The sequence below is a fragment of the Schistocerca piceifrons genome, chromosome 1, assembly GCF_021461385.2.
Source record: "Schistocerca piceifrons isolate TAMUIC-IGC-003096 chromosome 1, iqSchPice1.1, whole genome shotgun sequence".
Lineage (NCBI taxonomy): Eukaryota > Metazoa > Arthropoda > Insecta > Orthoptera > Acrididae > Schistocerca > Schistocerca piceifrons.
The window spans coordinates 458,154,968-458,182,603 of record NC_060138.1 but is presented as its reverse complement, the minus strand read 5'-3'; the positions used below and the strand labels follow the sequence as shown (position 1 = coordinate 458,182,603).

The window sequence follows — 27,636 nt, the reverse complement described above, 5'->3', positions numbered from 1 at the left end:
CTATGCTCCGACCTGAAGAATTGTTCACTAAACTTGCGGGTGGCCAGTATTTTTCTAAAATTGACCTGTCAGAAGCTTATCATCAACTTCCTCTCGATGCTGCTTCCCGGCAGTTTCTGGTCCTTAACGCGCCTTTCAGCCTCTATCAATACCAACGATTGCCATTTGGGATTGCCAGCGCCCCTGCTCTCTTTCAATGGTTCTTGGAACAATTATTGCTCCCTGCCCCTGGGTGTATAAATTACATGGACGACATTGTTGTTACTGGCTCCACCACTGGAGAACATCTTCAGAACCTCGGCACACTTTTTCATGTCTTACAGACTGCCGGTCTTAAGTGTAATCTTCAGAAATCACAATTTTTGCAGGCATCTATCACGTACTTGGGGTTTCAACTCTCTCGGGATGGTATTCGTCGCTTCAGCAAACTGTAGCTGCGATCGATGCCCTTCCTCGCCCTACATCTGTTAAGGAACTGCAGGCCTTCTTGGGGAAAATAGCATACTATCACAAGTTCTTACCACCTGTTGCTTCGGTGGCTCAGCTGTGGCATCGCCTGTTGCATAAAAACGTGCCTTTTCACTGGTCTGAGTCATGTGATGTGGCTTTCCAGAAATTGAAGACTATGCTGAAACAGGCCCCATGCCTGGCTACTTATTGACCTGGCCAACATCTTGTTCTTGCCACAGACACCTCTCAACACGGGGATGGTGCAGTCCTTGCTCACTGTTTTTCAGACGGCTCTGAACAACCCAATGCTTATGCCTCCAAAATGCTCACGGATGCCCAACAAAAGTATTCTCAAATTAAAAAAGAAGCTTTGCCATTATTTATGCTCTTCATAAGTTTGATGTTTTTCTCTATGGATCCAAATTGCATCTTGTTACGGATCACATACCACTTGTTTCCTTGTTTCATCCATCATTGTCACTTCCCGACAAAGCTGCACACTGCCTCCAGTGTTGGGCTCTTTACTTGTCTCGTTTCAATTATGAAATTCATTTCTGGCCGACTGCTCAACATGTGAATGCTGATGCACTGTCTCGCCTTCCCATTGGTCCTGATCTGACATTCGATACTGACGAACTTTAGTGTTTCCATCTGGATGTTGCCGAGCAGCGGGTTGTGGACGGATTCCCCATCACAGGGGACCGGCTGGCGGTGGCTACAGGTTCTGACCCTACCATCTCCCAGGTTTTACGCTGTATTCAGAAGGGTTGGCCAGATCATCTGTCCGCTAAGACTTCTGACCCACTGTGGAACTACTACACTTTGCGCTACCACCTCACGGCTAGGGATGTTGTTATCCTCCTTTCCACCGACAATGCTTCGCCGCGTGTTTTGGTACCTGCGGCTTTGCGTGCTTCGCTCTTGCACCTCCTTCACCGAGGGCACTGGGGTGTGTCTCGCACAATATCTCTGGCACGCCGTCATGTGTACTGGCCCAGCATCGACTCTGCAATAGCACATATGGTTGCTGCCTGCGGCCCTTGTGTGTCACAGGCCGCCACCCCGAAGTCCTCTTTGTCACCGTGACCTTCGCCTGAGACGCCCTGGGAGCGCATTCATGCTGACTTTGCGGGAACCTTTTTAGGTACTTATTGGCTCCTCGTAATTGACGCCTACTCTAACTTCCCTTTCATTGTCCGTTGCACGTTGCCTACCACCGCGGCAACCACAAGTGCTCTCTCCTGCATTTTTTTCTTTGGAAGGCCTTCCCTCTAATCTTGTTACTGATAACGGTCCACAATTTGCCTCTTCCAAATTTGCGGATTTTTGTGCTCGTCACGGCGTTATGCATATCACGGCCCCTCCGTTCCACCCACAATCAAACGGTGAGGCTGAACGACTGGTCCGCACATTTAAGGCTCAGATGTGGAAACTCCTGACTTCTTCTGCTGCTGATGATGCACTTCTCCAGTTTCTGGCTTCAACTACTTCACCCCCATGGATGACCACAGCCCAGCTGAGCTCTTACATGGCCGACAGCCCTGCACGCTACTTCATCTTCTGCAGCCTTCCACCTCATGGCCACGGGTGCCTTCGCTTGGCCAGTTCACCACCGATGACCTTGTCTGGGTACGGGAATATGGCAGGCGGCCAAAATGGAGTCCGGGCTGCATCTTACGACACCGTGGCTGATGCCTGTATGAAATCCAAATGGTCACGGGTGTTGCAGTGCATCATTCAGACCAGCTTCGGCCTCGTGTGCCGGCAACGCCTTTTCCGAATGCTGCTACACCACGTTCGGCTCTACCTGAAGCTCGGGATCTTGGCATCTCTCAATACTCACAACGCAGCCCTCTCACCGTCATCTCGGTGCCAGCACAAGAACGGACGCTACCAGGAGACATACCCATGCAGGAACCGGATGACCATCATCTGTCGGAGCCAATCTACTCGCCTCCTCCTCCTACTGATGCCGACACATCGCCCATGTCTCCTGTTATATCAACTGGACTTGCCGCAACAGGCAGATTGGTGCACAGGGCCCCAGAAGATTCGACCCCTACATCTCCTGTCATCTCGACCCCTTATCATCAGGGACAGTTCCGTCTGTACGGGAAGCCTCCTCCTCGAGACTTTACGGCCAATCAAACAACGGCTATGGACGTTAGCAATCTCCAGGCCATCTCCATCAAGACCAGTGCAAAAATTTCAAAGGGGGGGAAAGTGTTGTGACTCGCCGATCATTCAAAGTGCTGCCGTGCAATTACACGTGTCCTCTATATGCGGCGCTGTCTGCCAGCCATGCAGCAGCCGTGCCACCTAAGTGGCCAGCCAGGCAGCAACCGCTAGACTTGGACTCAGTGTTCATTCGAATGTTACCCTGTTCACATGTCTTGCTTTGTCAACTTGCTCAGTGACTTATATGTGTTGTGTCATTCTGAAATATATGTGTTCAACTTGATGTTATAACAGAATCAGTTAAAGAAGAACATCTGAAATCTAATGTCACCAAAAAGAAGTCATGGATGACTGAAGAGATACTTAAAATTATGGACACGGGGAGGAAAGTGAAAAGTAATCGTGATGAATACAAGAATATCAATAAGGGGATCAGGAAATGGATATGAGAAGCTAAGGAAAGAGAAATACATGAACAATGCAATTAAATAGAGAAATTACAATTGAAGCATGATAGTTTCAATATTCATTTAAAAAAAAGTCAGGGAAGCGACCCAAAATTACAGAAAAAGGACAGGAAACAGGCTGGTGAATAATGATGGAAAAATAATATATGGACAAGATGAGCTTAAAGAAACATGGAAAACATACATACAACAACTCTTTTATGACAGCTGGCCAGGCGTTCCTCAAATATATTGTGAAACTGGACCTAGAATTCTGCAGGAAGAAATACAAGCTGCGGTAAATGGAATGAAAGATGGTAAATCACCTGGTCCCAACAATGTGAATGCCAAAATTCTCATGCTGCTCTGTGAGGATAATTTAAAATGGTTGACTGCAATATTCAATGACATCTACAACTCTGGTAACATTCCACGGGAATTGCTTAAATCTGAATTTATTACATTGCCCAAAAATCCCGGAGCTAAGACTTATGGTGAATACAGTACTGTCATCCTTATGAGTCACCTGCTAAAGATGTTTCTGAGGACCATTCACCAAAGAATTTATAAGATATGTGAAGAACAAATTTCTTCTACACAGTTTCATTTCAGAAATGCCTCTGGCACATGTCAAGCATTATTTAGTATCCAGGTACTATTTCAAAGGTGTATGGATATGAATTGTAACATTTATGCCTGCTTTATTGATTATCAGAAGGCTTTCAACAGAGTAAAACATCAGAAAATTGTTAACATTTTAAGAACCATTGGTTTGGATGATAGCGACCTACGTGTAATTGTAAACCCATATTGGAACCAGTCGGCTTCTGTGAGGCTGGACAGAGAAAATACAGAAGACACATACATTCTATGAGGTGTAAGGCAGGGTTGTATATTATCCCCACTGATTTTCAACATCTATCTGGAACACATCTTTAAGGAAGCTTTTGATTAAGTAGAGATGGGAGAGCTCTTAAATAGAAAAAATATCAACAGCATATTATATGCTGATGATACAGTAATATTTTCTGATAGTGAGGATAGTTTGCAGTACCTTGTCGATAGCCTTTCACAAAAAGGCTCTGAATATGGTCTAGTTGTTAACCCTCAAAAAGCGAAAACAATGATAATCAGTAAATGCTTGTCACATTAAGAGGGGCCAAAATCACATGGAGCAAGTACCTTGGCACTACAATAAATGACCGGTGGGATCTGGCTGATGAGGTGAGAACTCAAATTGGAAAAGCCAGGGCTGTCTTCAATAAGATGAGTAACCTTTTCAAAAATCATGGCTTAGCAATGATGATGAAGATCAGACTTCTGCGATGCTACATATTTTCCATCCTCTTCTATGGTGTTGAAACATGGACTCTGACAGGATCGTTGGGTAAGCAGCTGGAGGCTTTTTAGATGTGATTGTACAGGAGAATTTTAAGAATACCATGGACAGCTCATGTCACAAATGTCAAACTTCTACGAAGAATGAAGATAGAGATAGAAGTGTTGGCCACTGTGAAAGCAAGAAAGATCCAGTACCCGGGACACATCATGCAGAGCAACAACAGATACCATCTCATCCAGGCCATCCTGCAAGGAAAAATACCAGGGAAGAGAAGCATTGGCCAGAAAAGAATATCCTGGCTTAAGAACATCAGAACGTGGACCTCTAAAACATCTACAGAGCTATTTAGAGCTGCAAGTGACAGGAAAAGCACTGTCAAGATGGTTGCCAACATCGGGAATGGATAGGGACCAGAAGAAGAAGAAGAAACTTAAAAATTTAATATGTAACAATGTCAGTAATTATTTAAAATCATATAAATAGAGGCAACTTGTACACCACCATATCTCAGTTGGAGTTCAGTTTGATGTCAGTCATGAGACAGCGTTAAGTCAATTTTAGATGTAGTTTGCCGCCAAACATCTAGCATGTGAAATAAAACTCTTTGTGAACATGAATTCCTGGATCTTATTTCTACCATTGCATGATTCCTGAGTGGCGATGCAGTAACAGCAAGATGAACCTACAGCAGCATTAAGAAGCAGCATCCTGGATTACACAAGATATGTATTATTTATTTGGTGGAGGATATCCATAATATGACATGGTATTCTGTTTTCTTGTGTTAAGCAAAGATACACATCCCAAACTTCACCACACAAAAATCATTTTTCACCACGTTATATTACAGTTACCATAAATCATGTGCTAGAGACAGAGTCTGTACAGGATACAGTGGCTGATGTGCAGTGGCCAGTTTTTGTCAAAAGAGCTGGGTGAGGTAATTTGTTTGTTCGATAGAGGAGGCCAACAGTGTTTTGTCACCTTTCGGCCAGCTGGCAATGACAGAATTGAGGTGCATGCGCTGCAACCTTTCTCAAAGTATTTTACAGAACCTGTCCAGTAAAAAAAAAAAAAAATAAATAAATAAAAAAATGGGGTAGTTACAACTTTGTTTGTCAGGTTCATTACTATGTGCCTACAATTTTGTTAATCATCATAGTTATTGTGATATTTACATGGAAGTAACTCACTGCACGAATCTGAAAAAGTTTACAATGAAAAATACGGGTCACAATGAGGTTGTGTTTTGTGCAGATTACATAATATGTTGCTTTGTATGAAATTTAGCTAACATATCAAATTTTTCTTTAGACTTGGGTGGAGGTCTCTATCTGTCACCAGTCTCAAGAAATTTGATCTGATGTAAAACACTCATTTGTGATAATGCCACAATAAAGCTAGAGTGAAATACTGACAACATTCCTTATATTTCATAAACAGTTTGAGATATCGGAATGAGATTTTGGAAAATGATAGAATGCAAAGAGGAGAGTATTTTTCCATGTGGTTATTCCACAAAACTTTGTTAGCTGCAACTAACTACAGACTTTTCTGATGAAAGAATGTAATTTTTAGGGCCATAAATAGTGGTGAAATGATAAATGCTATGGATTTTGGGACAACGTAAGTGAAGACATTACATGTTTATTCTGTATCCAGGATGTGCTTTTTATAAGCTACTTAGCTTATTTTTCCTCAGTTCCATACTTAATAAACCACTGTTTCAGATTACTCTCACAACTGCTTCTGACACAAGTTAGTGAGGTGATGCTGTAAACTCTGCTGTGTTTTGGTAAAAGAGGCAAATTTTAACATGGAAACAGGAGAAATGTGTAGGTTTTACTCAAAATTAGCCACTAATGATGCATCTCTGAAAGTTACAAATGGTTAACAAGCCAAGCGAAAATAAATTGCTGCATTTTTAATGGAATTATATGTAGATACTACCTAAAGCAGAGGTGATGGATCTTTTTGAATGGTCACCATTTAAGTGTGAGCACGGAGGGCCTCCACTTAATATTTATGAAAAAAGTGAGCATAGGCTTCAGTTTAGACCAGCACTTGTCTTCCAGTGTTCAGCTTTTCCCCTATAGTGTCTGCCCGTTAACCCCTACTGCTACCGCTCTCCCCATGAGTGTCTTGCCGAGTGCATGTGTCTACTGGCCATGGTATTTTGCATGGCCTCTGCCAAAGGTATCTCAAGTACTGTCCTCTCCTGCAGATAATGTGTCTTCTATAGGAAGTACAGGATCTATCACTACTCATCCACTTGACAGTGAGTGGTGTACAAGTTGGAGGTCTAGACACTGTATAAAGGGAAGGAAGGGAGCAGGGAAAACTCACCCATCCTCTTGACCTACAAGTTTGAGATGCCGTCTTCCACTGAAACCAAAACTGAGCCACCGAGGATGTCAGGAAACATGCTGTGTCCTGTGTCAAAGGGAGGCAAATACAAAAGGGTAGGTGTCTATTAATTATAAACAATTCAAATATGCAGAAAATAATGGTGCTCCTTAGAGAAATGGCAGCAAGGAATGGGAAGAAACACAATTTGCACTCACGGTATATGTCTGGCAGCTTCATTCAACATGTTGATGAGGCTGTTCCGGCAGCCATTGAGGGAACAGGATGTGACCAGCAGCAGATTTTTGTGCTTGTTGGGACAAAGAATGCCTGTTTTCTGGGCTTCAGAGTCATACTTCGAACACTGTTGCAGCTGCCAAAGAAGGTTTAAAATTCTGGCCTTGCTCATGAAGTTTCAAACAAGTTCACAATCTGCATCATTGTCCTCAGAACTGATCAAGGCCTCCTGGTTCTGTGTACAGTAGAAAATTTGAACCAGAGACTGTGAATGTTCAGTGACAGGCTAGACTGTGGCTTTCTAGACTTGCATCAAGAGTTGAGAACTGTAGGGTTCCTCAAAACGGGTTAGGTGGGCAATACATATCAGAGGGTGCTACCCAGACAGCTGACTGCACGAGGGGTGCACAAAGGGCATTTTAAATTATATGACTCTTGTAATGGGACACCCTCCTCTAACATTACTTTTTTTTCAGTTGTTTAAATAAAAGAATTTCATATGATTTCGTATATGATGTATTATATTTCAGACTAAAATGTATAAAAATAAATTAATTTGTTACATTCTGAATGTACAATTAAAATTACTCATCTTTTAAAAATATCTGAAATTATGAAATTTGTGACATACTTAAAATTCATATTATTAATTGCACAATCTAACACAAATTATTAAATTTAGTTCTGAATTCATTTACAATATAATGATATAATGTAAAGATTCTACTTTTGTCAAGAAAGTTTGTAAACTCTTTTGTTTTGTAAACTCTTTGGACTATTGTGAGTTCGGCAGAATATTACAAGTAGTATGCCTCTGATGAAAATGCACATGTATTTTAATTTTGTCTACAACAACATGGTTGCATGAAAATGGAGATTGTGAAGTCAGTGTGATATAGGAGAATGGGATAAAATAAAAGAAAATCATATGGCAACAGATGTTATTTAGTCATCAGCAACCCACAATGTTAAATCAAAATTTCAGCCACAAGAATGTACCACTAGATGCAAGACTTGGAGCCAACAACAAGAAAAAATGAAGATAAGTAAAAAGTTTTCCTTTTGCATATCTTAAGCCGCTCGAAACTTTTGAAAATAATGAAGAGACTAAGAGAAATTTAATGGTGATGTGTGGAAGGGTAAGATTACACTCTCCATGCAGTCCAGACAAAAATAGCTGTAGGAGACCTTGAAACATCAGTCTGAGGTCAAAAGAAATGTCCTCCCACAAGTGAGAGTATTAACTTCACAAAAAAGTTCCAGGGTTACAAGCTCTTCCAAAAAGCAGTGAAGCTCACATAATGCTAGTTACAGAATGCTGATTGAAATGATGAAACTGACAGCAGTGAGATCTATGGGGACAAATTACATGAATATTAAAAGGAGAAACCAATAGGAAATGGAGCTGGTGCAGTAGTTTCAGTAGCCAAGAAACTCAAATACATCAAGTTAGAAATTGAATCTGAGTGTGAGACTGGCAAGAGCAGTATCAGGGGCAGGCATAGACTCATCTCCTGGTGTAACTGGAGACTTTAGAACAGTGGTTGTAAATTTTTGTGCTCAAAAGTCAATACTGACATTGTGGAATGGCACTGATTTTATTAATAATTGGAAACTTACATTAGAAGTAAAGGACACCATTCACTGAATAGCAAAATCAGTGAGTCTTCAAGAGAAACATACAAAAGAGGAAGAAGAAGAAAAGCTGCTAGCTTTCAGAATAAATCCTTTGCCAAGCTAGGGGAAAAAAATGCCTGTGCCCTACAAGTGCCAGAACAATGGTTTAATGCTTGGCTGCTGGAGATTCTTTCCCAGAAGACAATGGGTACCATTGTGAGATGGGTAAAAGTGAGATTACAGGAGCTCAATTACAAAACATTACTTGAAACCAGGATAAAGGTAAATGTAGGGTACAAAAATGGTTTAGAAGTAGCAATGGATTAAGAGTGAGATGTAACTGATTGTTATGAGAACTACATAATGAGATACACAATACCAGGTTCATATAGGAGTAGACAATACATTTTTGAAGGAAATTATGTGATACATCATATTTTTAGGATGCTGACCCACATTTATGACTACATTTCTTACTGTCACATCTTTTTTTAACACCATTTAAATTAATTTAAAGAACTGCGGATACCAAAGTTCATTATCTTATTTCATATGTTAAATTACAAAATTTTACAGGTTGAAACTGTTGTGACTTGCCGATCATTCAAAGTGCTGCTGCGCAATTATGCGCATCCTCTATGTGCGGCGCTGTCTGCCAGCTGTGCAGCAGCTGTGCAACCTAAGCGGCCAGCCGATCACCGGCCCTTAGACTGGGACTCAGTGCTCATTCGAATGCTAACGTGTACACATGTCTTGCATGTCAACTTACTCTGTGACTTATATGTGTTGTGTCATTCTGAAATATATGTGTTAAACTTGACGTTATAACAATTGGCGATGAGGTAGTGGATTTTTTCCTTTTCACCGTTGACCCACAGGTTTCCATGGCTACTGTCGAGCAACTATTGCAAAATCTCCTTGAACAGCAAACGCTTCTAACAGCGGCAATTCGCGATTTCGTCACGGCGTCAAATGCGGGGTGTTTCTCGCCATTGGCTATACCTCCTTTTCCTCCTTATGGCGAGGCGGCGGAAGACTGGTCTGACTATGAAAAACGTCTTCGACAGCACTTCTTGGCATTTCATGTCACAGACGAACAACCATGTAAGTCTCTGTTCCTTTCCTGGATTTCACCTCAAATGTATCAGTTGTTGTCGCAATTGGCTCCTTTGAAGGATCCTGCGTCTTTGTCCTTTGCTGAAATGTGCTCACTTCTGTCTGTCTATTTTCAAAAGCAAACGCATGTGGTAACCTCTCATGTTGCCTTTTATCGTTGTCAAAAACAGCCACATCAATCCTATCGCGCTTGGGCTGCTGAACTTTACGGCCTCAGTGAAAAGTGTCAATTTGTTACTGAAGTTCACAAAGAATCCTATGCCGATTCCATGGTACGGGATGCTATTATCCGGTCGGCGCCCAACAAAGAAGTTCGGCAACGTGCCCTTCAGTTGCCAAATCCGACTCTAGATGAAGTTCTCTCCATTGTGCAGTCTTTTGAAATTTCTCGTGCCGCTGGGGTGCAAATAGAGGCGTGGGGTGCTGTCGGTGAAACAAAACCTCTGTGCACTGTTGACGATGCGTCCCCGCCGGCCGATGTGGCTGCAGTGCGCTCCCACCCGCAGCCTCGGCCTAACCGTAAACAACCCGCTAAGAAACTGCAGCAAAACCCCCAGCAACTTCCTTCATGTCAGCGGTGTTTTATGAAACATTCACATGAGGATTGTCCCCAACGTTGGGCTGTGTGTCACAATTGCAAAAAGAAAGGTCATGTGCCTTCCGTTTGCAAATCCAACCGCATACATGATGTTCATGACTGTGACGCTGATTCTGCTCCTGTGTTGTCTGTCAATTGCACTTCTTCCCTTTCAGTGAAGTTATTCCTCGCTGTCCAAATCCTTGGTCGAGATGTTCGCATGCAAGTGGATACTGGTTCTGCTGCCACTATAATTAATTCTCCGACGTATCTTCAGTTGGGTTCTCCACTCCTATCACCTGTCACTCGGCAATTACGGACGTACAATAAACAGAAGATTTCTCTCTTGGGACAGTTTAATGCTGAGGTATCTTACAAATCCGTCGTTCGCACTGTTCCCATATTTGTAGTTGACCAGAGCAACACAGAAAATCTTTTTGGTTTCAATGCCTTTCACGTTTTTGGGTTCTCCATAGATGACTTTGTCAATATTGTCTCTGATGCTATTCCTTATGCTCAACTGGATTCCTTGTCAATGACAATTTTGTCCCTTTTTTCTCCTGGGTTAGGCCGTGCAAACAACGTTGAAGCTCATATCATGCTCAAACCCACTGCTTGGCCTAAGTTTTTTTGGGCTCGGCCCATTCCTGTGGCCCTTCGTGATCGGGTAAAACGGGAGTTGGGTCGTCTCACTACTTCAGGGGTCTTGCTTCCTGTCATTTCCAGTGAGTGGTCCTCTCCTGTCATTGTCGTTGCTAAACCAAATGGTGATATTCGTCTCTGTGGCGATTTAAAAGCCACTGTAAATGCTCAATGCCTCATCGACACTTACCCTATGCCCCGTCCTGAAGAACTGTTCACTAAACTTGCTGGAGGCCTTGACTTGTCAGAAGCTTATCATCAACTTCCTCTTGACGCTGCTTCCCAGCAGTTTCTGGTCCTTAACACGCCTTTCAGCCTCTATCAATACCAACGATTGCTATTCGAGGTTGCTAGCGCCCCTCCTCTCTTTCAGCGATTCTTGGAACAATTATTGCTCTCTGACCCTGGGTGTATAAATTACATGGACGACATTGTTGTTACTGGCTCCACCACTGAAGAACATCTTCAAAATCTCCGCACACTTTTTCATGTCTTACAGACTGCCGGTCTTAAGTGTAATCTTCAGAAATCACAATTTTTGCAGGCATCTATCACGTACTTGGCGTTTCAACTCTCTCGGGATGGTATTCGTCTGCTTCAGCAAACTGTCACTGCGATCGATGCCCTTCCTCGCCCTACATCTGTTAAGGAACTGCAGGCCTTCTTGGGGAAAATAGCATACTATCACAAGTTTTTACTGTCTGCGGCTTCGGTGGCTCAGCCATTGCATTGCCTGTTGTATAAAAACGTGCCTTTTCACTGGTCCACGTCATGTGATGTGGCTTTCCAGAAATTGAAGACTATGCTGAAAGAGGCCCCATGCCTGGCTACTTATCGACCTGGCCAACATCTTGTTCTTGCCACAGACACCTCTCAATACGGGGTCGGTGCAGTCCTTGCGCACCGTTTTTCTGACGGTTCGAAACAACCCATTTCTTATGCCTCCAAAACGCTCACGGATGCACAACAAAAGTATTCTCAAATTGAGAAAGAAGCTTTGGCCATTATTTATGCTCTTCATAAGTTTGGTGTTTTTCTTATGGCTCCAAATTTCATCTTGTTATGGATCACAAACCACTTGTTTCCTTGTTTCATCCATCAACGTCACTTCCTGACAAGGCTGCACACCGCCTCCAGCGTTGGGCTCCTTACTTGTTTCATTTCAATTATGAGATTCATTTCTGGTCAACGGCTCAATGTGCAAATGCTGATGCTCTGTCTCGCCTTCCCATGGGTCCTGATCAGGCATTCGATAGGGACGAACTTTTGTGTTTCCACTTGGATGTTGCCGAGCAGCGGGTTGTGGACAGGTTCCCCATCACTGGGGACAGGCTGGCGGCTGCTACGGGTTCTGATCCTACCCTCTCCCGGGTTTGATGCTGTATTCAGAAGGGTTGGCCAGATCGCCCGTCCGCTAAGACTTCTGATCCATTGTGGAACTACAACGCTTTGCGCTGCCGCCTCACGGCTAGGGATGGTGTTATCCTCCTTTCCACCGACAATGCCGCGTGTTGTGGTACCTGCATCGTTGCGTGCTTCGGTCTTGCGCCTCCTTCACCAAGGGCACTGGGGTGTGTCTCGCTCAAAATCTCTGGCACGTGATCATATGTACTGGCCTGGAAGCGACTCTGAAATAGCACACATGGTCGCTGCCTGCGGCCCTTGTGCATCACAGGCCGCTGCCCCGAAATCATCTTTGTCACCGTGGCCTTCACCTGAGAAGCCCTGGGAGCGTATTCATGCTGACTTTGCGGGACTCTTTTTAGGTACTTATTGGCACCTCGTAATTGACGCTTACTCTAACTTTCCTTTCATTGTCCGTTGCACGTCACCTACCACCGTGGCAACCACCAGTGCTCTCGCCTGCATTTTTTATTTGGATGGCCTCCCCTCTACTCTTGTTACTGATAATGGTCCGCAATTTGCCTCTTCTGAATTTGCGAATTTTTGTGCTCATCACGGCGTTATGCATGTCACGGCCCCGCCGTTCCATCCACAATCCAACGGTGAGGCTGAACGACTGGTCCGCACATTTAAGGCTCGGATGCGGAAACTTCTGACTTCTTCTGCTGCTGATGATGCACTTCTCCAGTTTCTGGCGTCTTACCGTTTCACCCCCATGGGCGACCACAGCCCGGCTGAGCTCTTACATGGCCGACAGCCTCGCACGCTACTTCATCTTCTGCGGCCTTCCAGCTCACAGCCGCGGGTGTCTTCACTTGGCCAGTCCACCGCCGTCGACCTCATCTGGGTACGGGGATATGGCAGGCGGCCAAAATGGAGCCCCGGCCACATCTTATGACACCGTGGCAGACACCTATATGAAATCGAGATGGACACGGGTGTTGCAGTGCGTCATTCGGACCAGCTTCGGCCTCGTGCGCCGGCAACGCCTTTTCCGAATGCCGCTACACCACCTTCGGCTCTACCTAATGCTTGGGATCTTGGCATCTCTCAATACTCACAACGCAGCCCTCTCACCATCATCTCGGTGCCAGCACGAGAATGGACGCCACCAGGAGACGTGCCCATGCAGGAACCGGATGACCATCCTCTGTCAGAGCAAATGTACTCGCCTCCTCCTCCAACTGATGGTGACACATCGCCCATGTCTCCTGTCATATCAACTGGACTTGCCGCAATGGGCAGATTGGTGCATGGGGCCCCAGCAGATTCGACCCCTCCGTCTCCTGTCATCTCGACCCGTTATCATTGGGGACACTTCCGTCCATACGGGAAGCCTCCTCCTCAAGACTTTATGGCGAGTCAAACAATGCCTACGGACGTTAGCCATCTCCAGGACACCTCCATCAAGACCAGTGCAAAAATTTCAAAGGGGGGAAAAGTGTTGTGACTCGCCGATCATTCAAAGCGCCGCTGTGCAATTACACGCGTCCTCTACGTGCGGTGCTGTCTGCCAGCTGTGCAGCAGCTGCGCCACCTAAGCAGCCAGCCGAGCAGCAGCCACTAGACTGGGACTCAGTGCTCATTCGAATGCTAACATGTACACATGTCTTGCTTGTCAACTTACTCTGTGACTTATATGTGTTGTGTCGTGCTGAAATATACGTGTTAAACTTGACGTTATAACAGAAACATCATTTGTATATATTTTAGTTTAGTCAATATTGTAGTTTTGAGTCCAGGAAGGCACAAATTTGTTTCCATAATCCAATTTTTTAATACAACACACAAATTTACACTAAAAAATCTCCAGGAAATAAGGTAAAACAATGTTGTTGAACAATCAAAAGGTAAACATTTCAGACTTCCATGGCCTAATGAGAGTAAACATAGCAATTTCGCATAATACAAGAAAAATATATAATCATAACATTAATAATAGTAATGACAATATGTATAGTAATGATATGAAAAATCTAAGAAATGTCAGTCTTATGAATATTAAACAATGTCCTCATTACATCCTTGTTAAATGTGAGCAGTAACATTTAACAGAAGTATGTGACAACTGTACAGAAAGAATCAATGTGGAGAAGAAGCTGACTGGTTGAAGGAAGAGTGAGAAATAATATGGATATATTGCTACTCACCATAAAGATGACAAGCTGAGTTGCAGGCAGGTACAGTGAAATGACTGTTATGATTTAGCTTGCAGCCAAAGCCTTCTTTAGAAAAGAAAACACATTCACATTCATTCACAGAAGCAAACACACCTCACACACACACGACTGCCATTTCTGGCAGTTTGGACTAGAATATAGTAAGATAAGCAAATGAAATGGAAGAAAGAAAACACAGTGTGACAAATATACTGAAACCCTGTTGGACAGAAGGAAAATGGCTGTGACACACCAAGAGGAAAGGTACACTGATGATAAAAGAGAAAGCTTTAATCTCCTCTGGAATGCAGAGTGGTTTTGGATGAGATTCAGTCAGGGTAATTTGTTTTACAGTCTTACTGTGAAATGGAGATGGAGAGGGAAAAATATTTAGTGTTACATAAAGATATAGCCAAGATGATGAATGTATCCAATCTAGTATTGCAGTCATAGAATGATGATAGGTATTTGATATGTGAGATGAGGTACTGAAGACACCAGTGGCCGAGAATCCAATTAAGTAAACAGACCAGTGAAAATCATGTCACCTATTCCGTTGTATCCAAACTAACTGAATATAGGAAGGGCCAATATGATCAGAGAACTGAACATTGCACACATATCTTATGCAATTGTTCATAGCTAACACAAGTCATCTAAAGTTTTCACTATTTGTCCCATGATGAATGTTATCACAGTAGTAAACATTTGGCAGGACTAAAGACTGGACTAATTTTTGTTTGATTTGAGGTGAAAATATTTTTTCTAAATTTGGGGATTGCATGTAAGCAGAAGAGAGATTTCCTGTGTGCTGCAATCTGTTCTTCCCAATTTATATAATCATTGAAGACTATGCCAAGGCCTTTTTCATTTTTTGAAATGCAATTGACTCTAAATTTGCTATGGTAAACAAAGGTGTTTTCTTAATCTATTGGAATACCAGCTACAACAGCAAGAAAATTTTCAAGACTGTTAGGTCTGAAACCTATGTTGCAAAGAATCTCTCTCTTTCTCTAGAGGAATGAAATATTATTCTGGGGAGGGGGGAACTGCAGCCCAATAACAGCCTCCCCCTCCCTCCCCCCCCCCCCCCCCTGCCCCTGGATTTCCTTTTTGTCAAGAACTGTTTAAAAAAATGGGTATCAGTACTGCACTAACTGAGTACATTTATCAATCTGTTGTGCATTTCAGATCTTTTGTGCATATCACATTAGTAAGTATTTCCACAATAGTTCAACAAATAAATATGAGACAAGAACTAGTCCTGGAGTTACAATTTCTAAGGAAAATCAAACAAAAAGCTCAAAACATCATTTTCTGTTGAGGAATAAAATTGTGTAATAAATTGCCAGGGAGATAAAAAAGACTGCTAAAATATATCTGTGTAAAAAGACAGCTCATTGGTTATCAAGGTTCAGTTGGCAGAGTTGGCAGCATGAGTCCCCAGAGAGCAATGAGATGCCAAGATGGCTGTTGCTCCCCATATGGTCTGACAACCAGGACTGGTGGTCTGGCCTGCCATTTCTTTTCATAGCAGGACCTCTTTGTTTGTCATCAAAGGGGCCCTTACAGGACAGCAGTACATCAGTAATATTCTACACCCCATTTTGTTGCCCTTCATGGCAAGCCATCCTGGACTTTCATTCCAAAAAGATAATGCCACCCCGGACACAGTGGGAGTTTCTACTGCTTGTACATGTACTTGTCGAAGCCTATCTTGGTCAGCTAGGTCACTGGATTCCCCCCCCCCCCCCCCCCCCCCCAGTTGAGAACTTTTGGAGCATTACAGGCAGGGGCCTTCAAAACTGCTCTGAATTTTGATGATATAATATCCCAATTGCCAATTGTACAGAATTTGGCACAATATTATTCAGGAGGATGGTCAACAACTCTATCAGCCAATGATAAGCCAAATAACTGTTTGTATAAGGGCCAGATGTGGACTAACATGTTATAGACTTGCTCAGTTTATGAAGCTCATTCTCTTAAATACCTTATCCAAATTTTCTGAAATTGTGATCATTTGTTTGTCTGTGGACTAAATCCTTCATCAAGTGTTGAAAACTCACACACATTCACACAAGTATAGCTCTCATACACATGACCACAGCTTTCTGTATCTACATCTAACTCTATATCCACATCTTGCAAGTCACCATATGGTGTATGGCAGAGGCAGAGCTCTTATCGTGTCCTTGTGGTCCTTACCTGAAATGTATGTTGGTGGCAGTGGACTCATTCTGTGGCCAGCTCTCATTCAATTTCACATAGCTTTGAAATATTTATAAATATTTAATTAACACAATTGTATCAGGCAGCACATGATTAATGCTGTATTCCAAAATTACAAATTTTTTTTTCCTATTCACTTGCATTAACTTATATTTTCCTACAGTTAGAGAAAGCTGCCATTCATCACACCAAACTGGAAGTCTGTCTAAGTCACCCTACAGTCCCTCAATGATGATACTTTCTTGTATACTACATTGCTATGAGCAAACAGTCACTGATTGCTGCTCATCCTATTTGTCAGATCATTTATGTGTACAGGTAATAGAGCAGTCCTTTCATACACCCCTGAGGAACTCGGGATGATACCCTCCTCTTCGATGAACACTTGTCATTAAGGACAGTTTCCTGGGTTCTGCTAGTTAAGAAGTCTTTGAGTCACTTACATATCTGGGTACCTATTCTGTATGCTCTTACCTCCATCAACAGTCTGCAATGGAGCACCCTGAAATCTAGGAATATGGAATCTGTCTGTTGTCCTTCATTCATGGTTCACAGATTATCATGCAAGAAAAGTGGAAACTGAGTTTTGCATGAGTGATGCTTTCTACATTCATGCTGATTTGTGGAAAGAAGCTTTCTGTTTCAAGGAAATATATTATATTCAAACTTAGAATATGTTCAAGAATTCTATAACATTCCAATGTTAAGGGTATGGGTCTGTAATTTTGTAGGTCCATTCGTATGTACAGGAGTCCCCTGCACTTTTTCAAGTCAGTTGTGTCTTGTCACTAATACATTTGTGATAAATGCAAGCTAAGTAAAGGGCTAATGCCACAGAACACTCTCTGTAAAACTGAATTGGAATTCCATCCAGACCTGGCAGCTTATTCCTTTTCAACTCTTTCAGTTGGTTGTCAGTGTCAGGGATGCCTGTTTCTACATCCTCCACGTGGGTGTCTGTGTGGCAGTCAAAGGATGGGATCCACACCTCGGGGTCTAGTGGATAGTGTTGCTGTCTCTGGATCATGGGGTCCCAGGTTCGATTCCCAGCCAGGTCATGGATTTTCTCTGCCCAGGGACTGGGTCTTTGTGTTTTCCTCATCATCTCATCATCATTCGGGAAGTGCTGAGACTGGAAATGGAAAGATTTGGAATGTGTATGGGCACTAATGACCATGATGTTGAGCGCCCCACAAACCAACATCATCATCATCATCAAAGGATGCTTGTTGTTGTTGTGGTCTTCAGTCCTGAGACTGGTTTGATGCAGCTCTCCATGCTACCCTATCCTGTGCAAGCTTCTTCACCTCCCAGTACTTACTGCAACCTACATCCTTCTGAATCTGCTTAGTGTATTCATCTCTTGGTCTCCCTCTATGACTTTTACCCTCCACGCTGCCCTCCAATGCTAAATTTGTGATCCCTTGATGCCTCAGAGCATGCCCTACCAACCGGTCCCTTCTTCTTGTCAAGTTGTGCCACAAACTCCTCTTCTCCCCAATTCTATTCAATACCTCCTCATTAGTTATGTGATCTACCCATCTAATCTTCAGCATTCTTCTGTAGCACCACATTTCGAAAGCTTCTGTTCTCTTCTTGCCCAAACTAGTTATCGCCCATGTTTCACTTCCATACATGGCTACACTCCATACAAATACTTTCAGAAACGACTTCCTGACATTTAAATCTATACTCGATGTTAACAAATTTCTCTTCTTAAGAAACGCTTTCCTTGCCATTGCCAGTCTACATTTTATATCTTCTCTACTTTGACCATCATCAGTTATTTTGCACCCCAAATAGCAAAACTCCTTTACTACTTTAAGTGTCTCATTTCCTAATCTACTTCCCGCAGCATCACCCGACTTAATTCAGCTACATTCCATTATACTCGTTTTGCTTTATTTGATGTTCATCTTATATCGTCCTTTCAAGACACTATCCATTTCGTTCAATTGCTCTTTTAAGTCCTTTGCTGTCTCTGACAGAATTACAATGTCATCGGCGAACCTCAAAGTTTTTATTTCTTCTCCATGGATTTTAATAGCTACTCCAAATTTTTCTTTTGTTTCCTACTGCTAGCTCAATATACAGATTGAATAACATTGGGGAGAGGCTACAACCCTGTCTCACTTCCTTCCCAACCACTGCTTCCTTTTCATGCCTCTCGACTCTTATAACTGCCATCTGGTTTCTGTACAAATTGTAAACAGCCTTTCACTCCCTGTATTTACCCCTGCCACCTTTAGAATTTGAGAGAGAGTATTCCAGTCAACATTGTCAAAAGCTTTCTTTATCTCTATAAATGCTAGAAACGTAGGTTTGCCTTTCCTTAATCTTTCTTCTAAGATAAGTCGTAAGGTCAGTATTGCCTCACATGTTCCAATATTTCTACAGACAAGGATGGTACATGTGTACAATCCTCCTATGTGTATGATTTTTTTAACACGAAATTTAAAATTTCAGCTTTCATTTTTCTATTGCCATACCACACTGGTTGATGAGTGACTGGATAGAAGCCTTTGACCTGCTTAATGATTTATCATAAAACCACAATTTTTTTGGGTTCTTGGCAAGATCCTTTGCTAAGGTATGGAGGTGGATGTTGTTGCACACTTTGCACATCAGTCTTTTTACAGATGTGCAAATTTCTACTAACTCTTGCCTATTGACATTTCAACATTCTTTTTTGACCTTCCTGGTTCCTCAGCATTTTCTGGATTTTGTTATTAAAGGATGGTAGGTCTTTTCTGCCCTCACTCAATACATACTTCTCCTGAGCATGATTTACAATCATTTTGAATCTTGCTCAAAATTCCTCTGCTTGCATCATATTGAAACTAAATGACATCCATTCATTGTCTAAGTAAGATGCTAACAACTGTTTATCTGCTCCTTCCAGCATAAATACTCTCCTAGCTATCTTGATGGATTTATTAACTTTAGTGACCATCATTGCTATGATGATATCATGATCAGTTATCCATGTGTCTATACTGACATTGTTAATAAGGTCAGTTTTATTTGTTGCAACAAGTTCTAGAATGTTTCAATTACATATGGGTTATTGAACTAGCTGCTCAAGACAGTTTTTGGAAAATGTTTTCAGAAGTATTTCACAAGACTGTCTGTCTATTCCATCCACAGTGAATCCATACATGTCACAGTCTTTAATTGATAGATTAAAGTCTCCTCCAACTAATACTGCATAATTAGGATGTTTCTGCACTACTGTGTGTAGACTTTCTTTGAATGATTCTACACCTGTTATGGCAGAACTGGGTGTTCAGTAAAACATCTGATGATTTATCCGAGCTCACCTAGTCTGGTTACCTGTGTCCACATAACTTCTCAGTTAAACTCAATTTCAACTTCAAAAGAGACAAAATTTTTGTTGACTGCAATGAACACTCTCCCTCTTTTGGTATCTAACCAGTCTTTCTGATATATGTTTCATGCCTTGCACCTCTCAGTTACTAAACATAATTTGTTGCATGATATTAAGCTTTCTCATCTTTATGTATCTGTCATCTATTTGCTATGATATTTGTGATAAATCCATTCTTATTTCAAAAAGTGCTGACCTATCATGATGCGGCAGATACACCATTTTGTGAGAAGATTTCACCGCAATGAAAAAATGAGCATTTCAATGAAGCCAACCCCACATCTTGTATCATGTCAATGACACTCTCTCCCCTGCTTCATGATAATACAAAACATGCTGTTCTTCTTTGAACTTTCTCATTGTACCCCATTAATTGTAGACTTGTGCAGGTCAATTCATGTCAGTCACCATAGTGTAAGATGGCTGTGGAGGAGAATGTGATCACCAGAGACCAGCATTGACAGCAGAGTTTCATTCAGTTCTTTATGCTGCACAGCATACAAACTTGACTGTAACTTCCTACACTAGTTTCCTTGGATTGACTCAAAGTCTCTTGTTAGTCCATGTTCACTGAATCCTAATCACACTTGAACAGTACTCAATGTAGGCTACACAAGTGTTTTGCATTCATGTTCTATCCTAGAAATACAACAGTTTCAAGTTCTCATATAAGTTAACAGAAGTCAGCTGTTCAATTTACCTATATCAACTCTGTGTCACTGCTCACTGTTTAACTCTGTGTGCCACACTAGTACCAAATTGTTTTCTTCTCAATAAATAAATGGAAATCCCAGGACTCTCTATTTTCTGCTCTATGGTAAAGGTGAGTGTACTTGACTTTCTTATGATGCTTACATAACCTACACAAAAATATCAGATATACCATGTCCAGTGTGATAAATATTCCCATCTCTTACCTCAGGTGAAGGATAAAGAAAACATAACCCATGTATCTACGTGATACACCATACTTACCAAAATGGTGATTATTATTTTGCTTATAAGATGTAACTAAAGAGAGATCAAATTTCTTGCACACAGAAGCTCAAAATAAATTATTACTTTCAAAGCAAGAAAAACAACATGAATAAGAAAAAAAGGTTTAAAAAGGCAAACAGTGAGTTTTCCGTGCAACCAGTGAAAGTCAATAACTCAAAATATGTTTCATGAACAACTGAAATATGCTATAATTATAGCAGCCTATGAATTGCTATGATATTTGTGGTATAACCATGCTTATTTTAAAAAAATGCTGACCTATCATGAAGCGACACACTGATGACTTGCGCAGGTCAATTCGTGTCAGTCGCCGCAGTGTAAGACGGCTGTGGAGGAGGATGTGATCACCTGATGCCAGCATTGACAACAGAGATTCATTCAGTTCTTTATGCTGCACAGCATCCTCATGCAGCTTGTGCAGTTCCGGGTCATCCGATGTCTTTAAACAAAGTTTATCTTGATTAACAAGTGTAAACACCAAATGTTATTCAAGGAACATCTCAAGTTATAATGAAAATATGTAAAAATGTTCTATTCCTTATATTGTTTCACTGCATTAGTTTCCTAACTGTAAATGTCTGTCCTGAAGCCCACAAAATTTGATTAGTAGGCCTGAAAAACCATATCAAGGCAATACATCAAACTTTCTGACAATAAATGTCTACTTCACACTATGACTAAAAACTTGAATCTTTCTCTTTGTAAGCAGTATTTCATTGTGCCATTGTGATTGAGCTACGGAATAAAGCAGCTGGGGGTGTTGTCATAAAAATATAGGCTATGTTGTCCTACATCTGCATGGATACTCTGCAAATCACACTTAACCGCCCAGCACGTGGTTCACCAAACCAACTTCACAACAATTCTCTGTTATTCCAATCTCGAACAGTGCGCGGAAAAAATGAGCACCTATGTCTTTTCTTGTGAGCTCTGTTTTCCCTAATTTTTTTATGGTGATTGTCTCACACTATGTAGGTCAGCATCAACAAAATATTTTTGCATTCAGAGGAGAAAGTCGGTGACTGAAATTTTGCGAGAAGATTTCACCACAATGAAAAAGTGATCATTTTAACGAAGTCCACCCCACATCCTGTATCATGTCAGTGACACTCTCTCCCCTGCTTCATGATAATACAAAACCTGCTGTTCTTCTTTGAACTTTCTCAACGTACCCCATTAATTCTATCTGGTAGGGATCCCAGACCACACAGCAGTACTCCAAAAGAGGATGGACAATTGTGACATAGGCATTCTCTTTAGTAGATTAGTAGATATGTTACATTTTCTAAGTGTTCTGCTATAAAACACTTTTTATTATTGCTAACAGTCCACTGACCATAATTTTTGACAGTTCTGTTATAATGTTACCCTTTCTCCATTTAAATATTCTCAAAGTTCCTCCATCTCTGGGCTAGCTATTAGAGGATGCAGTTTTAGCATATACAGATGGTGTGAAAAACTTTGTATATTTCTTTCATCTTGTGGGTCTTTGAATTTGGATGTTTCTGTTATGTGGGTTCAGGTCCATCAACATGGTGAGTTGTGGTTTGACTGATGATGAAATTACTTTGCAATTATCTTATGAGTTGTTCTGAAGATAATCTGGTCAGAAATTCTGAGGATAACATGGAATATGTCCAAGAAAAATTTTCTGAGAGCTTTGGTAAATAATGTAGAAAACAAAATGCTAGGTAAAATCAAACAGTGGAATGTCCAGGTTGGAATATCAACAGTTATGAAGAGGGTACATCACTCGCTGTGAAACAGACAAGTTGAGCTGCAGACAGGCACAAGGAAAAGACTGTTACACACTTAGCTTTCGGCTGAAGCCTTCTTTGTAAAAGAAATGAAAAAACACACACATTTTCAGACAAGCAGGCAGACCTCACACACATATGACTGCTATATCCGACTGCTCTAGATGGGCTGTGACAGTTGCGTATAATGAAAGATTTCATCTACTCAACAGCTGCAATCTGACTACAGCAACCAGAGGTAGCAGGCACATGTGCATGAGGTGTGCCTGCTTGTGTGAATCTGTGCGTTTTCCCTTCTTCACTGAAGAATGCTTTGGCTGAAAGCTTAGCATGTAACGGACTTTGCGTTGTGCCTATCTGTAACTCAATGTGTCAAAATACTAGGTAATTTTTTATTAGGATTTAAACCAAAAAAGCTTTGACTAGATAATTTTGAAGTGATTTTTATCTGAAAAATGGATTTTTGTGGTGGAATCAATAGTGTGTGTGTGTGTGTGTGTGTGTGTGTGTGTGTGTGTGTGTTTCTGACAAAGACCTTGTTGGCCGAAAGCTTAGTGTTTGACAGTCTTTTTGTTGTGCCCATCTGCAACTCAGCATCTCCACCATATGGTGAGTAGCAACTATCCATTTCACAATATTGTTGGCATATCTTAAATTACTCAAGTGCTTGACAATACAAGCAATGGTAAAATGCCTGACAAATCTTAGAAAATAATTTCAATTTTTTTACTAATATTCATTAGACATTTTTTGACTGATGTCAAATTTAAAGACATCTACACTGCCTTTTGGTTTTCCCCAAGCAAACAGGTTTTCATAAAACCATCACTACTCTTTTTTCTGACACATAATTATTTTGTATCAGTTATATGAGGATGAACAAATATCACCATCATCATCCTTAATCCTGGTCACTTCTCCAGTAAGTGGAATCTTGCCAGGGAACCCTATCATCTTGAACAGCCAGCCTAATGTGTTCTGATTTGCCCTTATTTTGTCCTTTAATATTTTCATTGTCTGAGTAATTTAAAGGATCACACATTTTGCCTTCAACTGTTCCAGTCAAATTCTCTTGTTCATTTTTTTCTCCCCTGTTTCATCTTCCACTGGCTTGAATAATCTCCAAGTACTTTTAACTGGTTCATCTGTTGCAATGCAACTATTTGCCTCTTTTTACTTTTTTGATTGCTTTTTCTTTAATCAGTTTTAGGGAAACCTCTATGCCACCAAGTAAAAAGAAAACTGAGCATGCCAAAATTTCTGTGTAATAGTTCGACTTGTTCCAAAAAACAGACAAATAAGAAACCAAAAGTGAATGTCACCAACAAAAATGTGCTGACCTTAAGTTGTGTTAAAGTGTTCTGTGATGCCACTCTCAGTAATGTTCCCACACTGCTTGATAATGAGGACTTGCAAATACACCACCATACTATTTCTGTACCCAAATCTCTAGCCTACTTAAAACCAGATACACAGAGGAAAATATTCATCTTTGGTGACAGTGTGAGTGCAACAGCATGCATCAAGCCTGGTATGTCATCTATCGAAATTAACAAACTTACAAAACTGTCTGAAATAAGTAAGCTGTTTTCTAACAATTTTATTGTGTTGATCAGTGGCTCAAATGCTGTTTATAAGAAATATCCTGGGTCTGCTGACACATACCAATGTCCTAGTTTACAACATTCCATAACACTTTGATTTGCATGGTGACCCTGCGTTGCCCAAGAAATAACAGTAGCAAACCAACAGTTCGAGAATATATATAAACACTTCAAAAACATTAGTCTGATAAATGTATATGGAAATGGATGCCCCCTTTCAGACCCACCATGGTTTACATTTAAACAGAGTGGATAAACAGTTAGCAGCCAAAAAAATCTTTTCTATAATAGTAAACATGACCCAAGCATTAAATACATAAAAAAGAATATTAGTTGGGATCAACAGCCTCCTCAATACAATCCTTTTTTAAGATCAGTGTGGAGACTTACTGCTGAAAAAGGTCAAAGTTAATTGCATTCAGACAGGACAGATCTCCCCCTATCTTGTAATAACTCTATGGTATTTTTGCATGTCAACATCAGATCTTTAAGATATAAGGTAGATGATATTAGTGTTCTACTAAGAGACAGCAAAAATTCTGTTCCATGTATTAATGAACATTGGCTGTATAAGAATCAGCTATATTTTGTATGAACCATTAGGCTGTTGTTCAGAGTCAAGCTTTTGTAGACTTCTGTACAAGTATGGAGGTACTTTGACACACATCTGCAAAGATCTTTCAGCAAAATGCACTAATCTTGACAATAACTTCTGCATTGAAAGTGTATTTGAGGCAGCTACTACATTCCTTCCAGGACCTACACTAATTATAGTGTCTGTATGCTGTACTCCTGACAGCAGTATTTGTGTCTTCACAGAGGTACTACACAGAGTAACCTCCCACTTGCAAAACAACATAAAATTTCATTTTTTAGGGGTATTAATATTGACATTAGATTTACAACAGCAAAGCACTTACACTTGCTCAATGTCCCAGTTCACACACAATGTTTTGTGCAAACAACAAGCCAACAAGACAGTTATCATGTCTGGACAATGTTATAATAAACATAGAAAGAGATACGATTGTAGTAATAAAAAATGCACTCAGAAAGTGGCAGCAGGACACACCCATAAAATAATAATTAGGCAAGCTATCAGAGCCAGTGGCTCCTTCTTTAGGAAGAAGGGTTGAAAGGGTAGGAAGAGGGGTGAAGGAAAAGGACTGGAGAGGTCTAGCAAAAGGGGTAGATTTCTGAAAAGTCACCCAGAACTGCGAGTCAGAGCTCACGTACCGGATGAGATGAGAAGAAAAGACTGATCATTGGGAACTGCACTGGACAAGATATAAAAACCTGAGAGCTTGAAGGTGGAAGATAGGATAACATACAAGACAGAGATTACTGCTAAAACATCACGTATGAGTAATAAGAGTGAAAACCTAAATGCATAAATACAGACCATTATCCCCAAATTTCGCTAATTTCAGGATTGTAGAGCATATTTTAGTTTCGAATATAATGAGACTCCAGGAGAAACAAACGTTTCCCTCACCGAATCAGCACTGGTTTCATGAAATAACACTCACTGTATACGATACTGCATTGCCGAAGGACCATTGCATCCTACTTATGAACAACACAGGCAAAAAATAGGTAGATAAAAAAATGAAGGATGTAGAAAACTAAAACAGCGTGAATAAAGGAGTAGTTACTGTAAAGAAATGCTGAGACAGAAGAAATTAACATAAATTAAGACCAGATGGGTGGTGAGAACCAAGGACATTTTGTAGCCCTAGTTCTCACTTGCAGAGTTCTGAGAAACTCGTGTCTGGGGTGCAAGAAGCCAGATGATGTGTGTGCTGAAACAGGCACTGAGGTCTTGAGTGTCATATTGTAGAGCATGCTCTGCAATAGGATATTGTGTGTTGCCACTACACAATCTCTGCCTATGTCCATTCATCCTAACTGATAATTTGGTGGTAGTCATGCCAATGTAAAAGGCCAATCAGTGTTTATGTAACAGCTGGTATATGACATGTGTCATTTCACAGGTAGCAAGTCTTATAGTGGTGACAGTCACAGGGGTAGGAGCTATAGGGTAGGAAGATGTGTGCAGATGGAGCGTAGGGTCTGGCAAGAATTTTGCAGAGATTGGGGGGGCAATGGAAAGCTATTCTAGGTGTGGTGGGCAAAATCTCAGACAGAATGAATCTCATTTTAGGGCATGATTTTAGGAAGTCGTGGTCTTGTCAAAGTAACTGATTAATATGAATATAATAGAGAGAAACACTCCACGTGGGAAAAATATATCTAAAAACAAAGATGATGTAACTTACCAAACGAAAGCATTGGTATGTTGATAGAGACACTAACAAACACAAACACACACACAAAATTCAAGCTTTTGCAACCCACGGTTGCTTCATCAGGAAAGAGTGAAGGAGAGGGAAAGGCGAAAGGATGTGCATTTTAAGGGAGAGGGTAAGGAGTCATTCCAATCCCAGCAGGGAAAAAGGGACAGGTACACACACACACACACACACACACACACACACACACACACACACACACACATCCATCTGCGGATGGATATGTGGGGTGCTCTGCAGCACAAGCCATCCGGAATCCTTTCCCGAGACACCAGTTTCTCAGAACTACGCATGTGGGACCAACATGGTCTTAATTTATGTTAATTTATTTTGTCTCAGCATTTCTTCACAGTAGCTGCTCCTTTCTTCACTCCATTTTAGTTTTCTACGTCCTTCATTTTCTTTCTCTAGCTGCGTGGGGTAGCCACGTGGTCTGAAGCACCTCGCCATAGTTTGTGTGGCTACCCCCGATGGAGGTTTGAGTCCTCCCTTGGACATGGGTGTGTGTGTTGTCCTTAGCACAAGTTAGCTTAAGTCAGGCCTAGCTTAAGTCAGGTTAAGCAATGTGTAGGCCTACGGACTGATGACCTCAGCAGTTTGGTCCTGTAGGAACTTACCACAAATTTTCAAATTTCCTTACTTACCTATTCTTTGCCATCCCCCTCCCACCTCTGTTAAGTACAATGCACTTAGCTTTTCACTCTTATTAACTCATACATAGTGTTTTATCAGTAATCTCTGTCTTGTATATTACCCTGTCTTCCATGTTTAAGCTCTCAGGTTTCCATATCTCATCCAGTGCAGTTCCCAATGATCTGTCTTTCCTTCTC

At 41.3% G+C, this 27,636-nt stretch overlaps 1 protein-coding gene across 1 annotated transcript in view; it reads right to left on the bottom strand.

Moving 5' to 3' along the window:
- The window catches only part of LOC124735543 (ionotropic receptor 93a), a 295,666-nt gene that overhangs the window by 16,874 nt on the left and 251,156 nt on the right, over positions 1-27,636 (bottom strand). Inside the window, exon 14 of the mRNA XM_047248570.1 lies at positions 21,392-21,572. Coding sequence (XP_047104526.1) covers positions 21,392-21,572 — 181 coding nt within the window. The remainder of the gene's footprint in view (positions 1-21,391; positions 21,573-27,636) is intronic.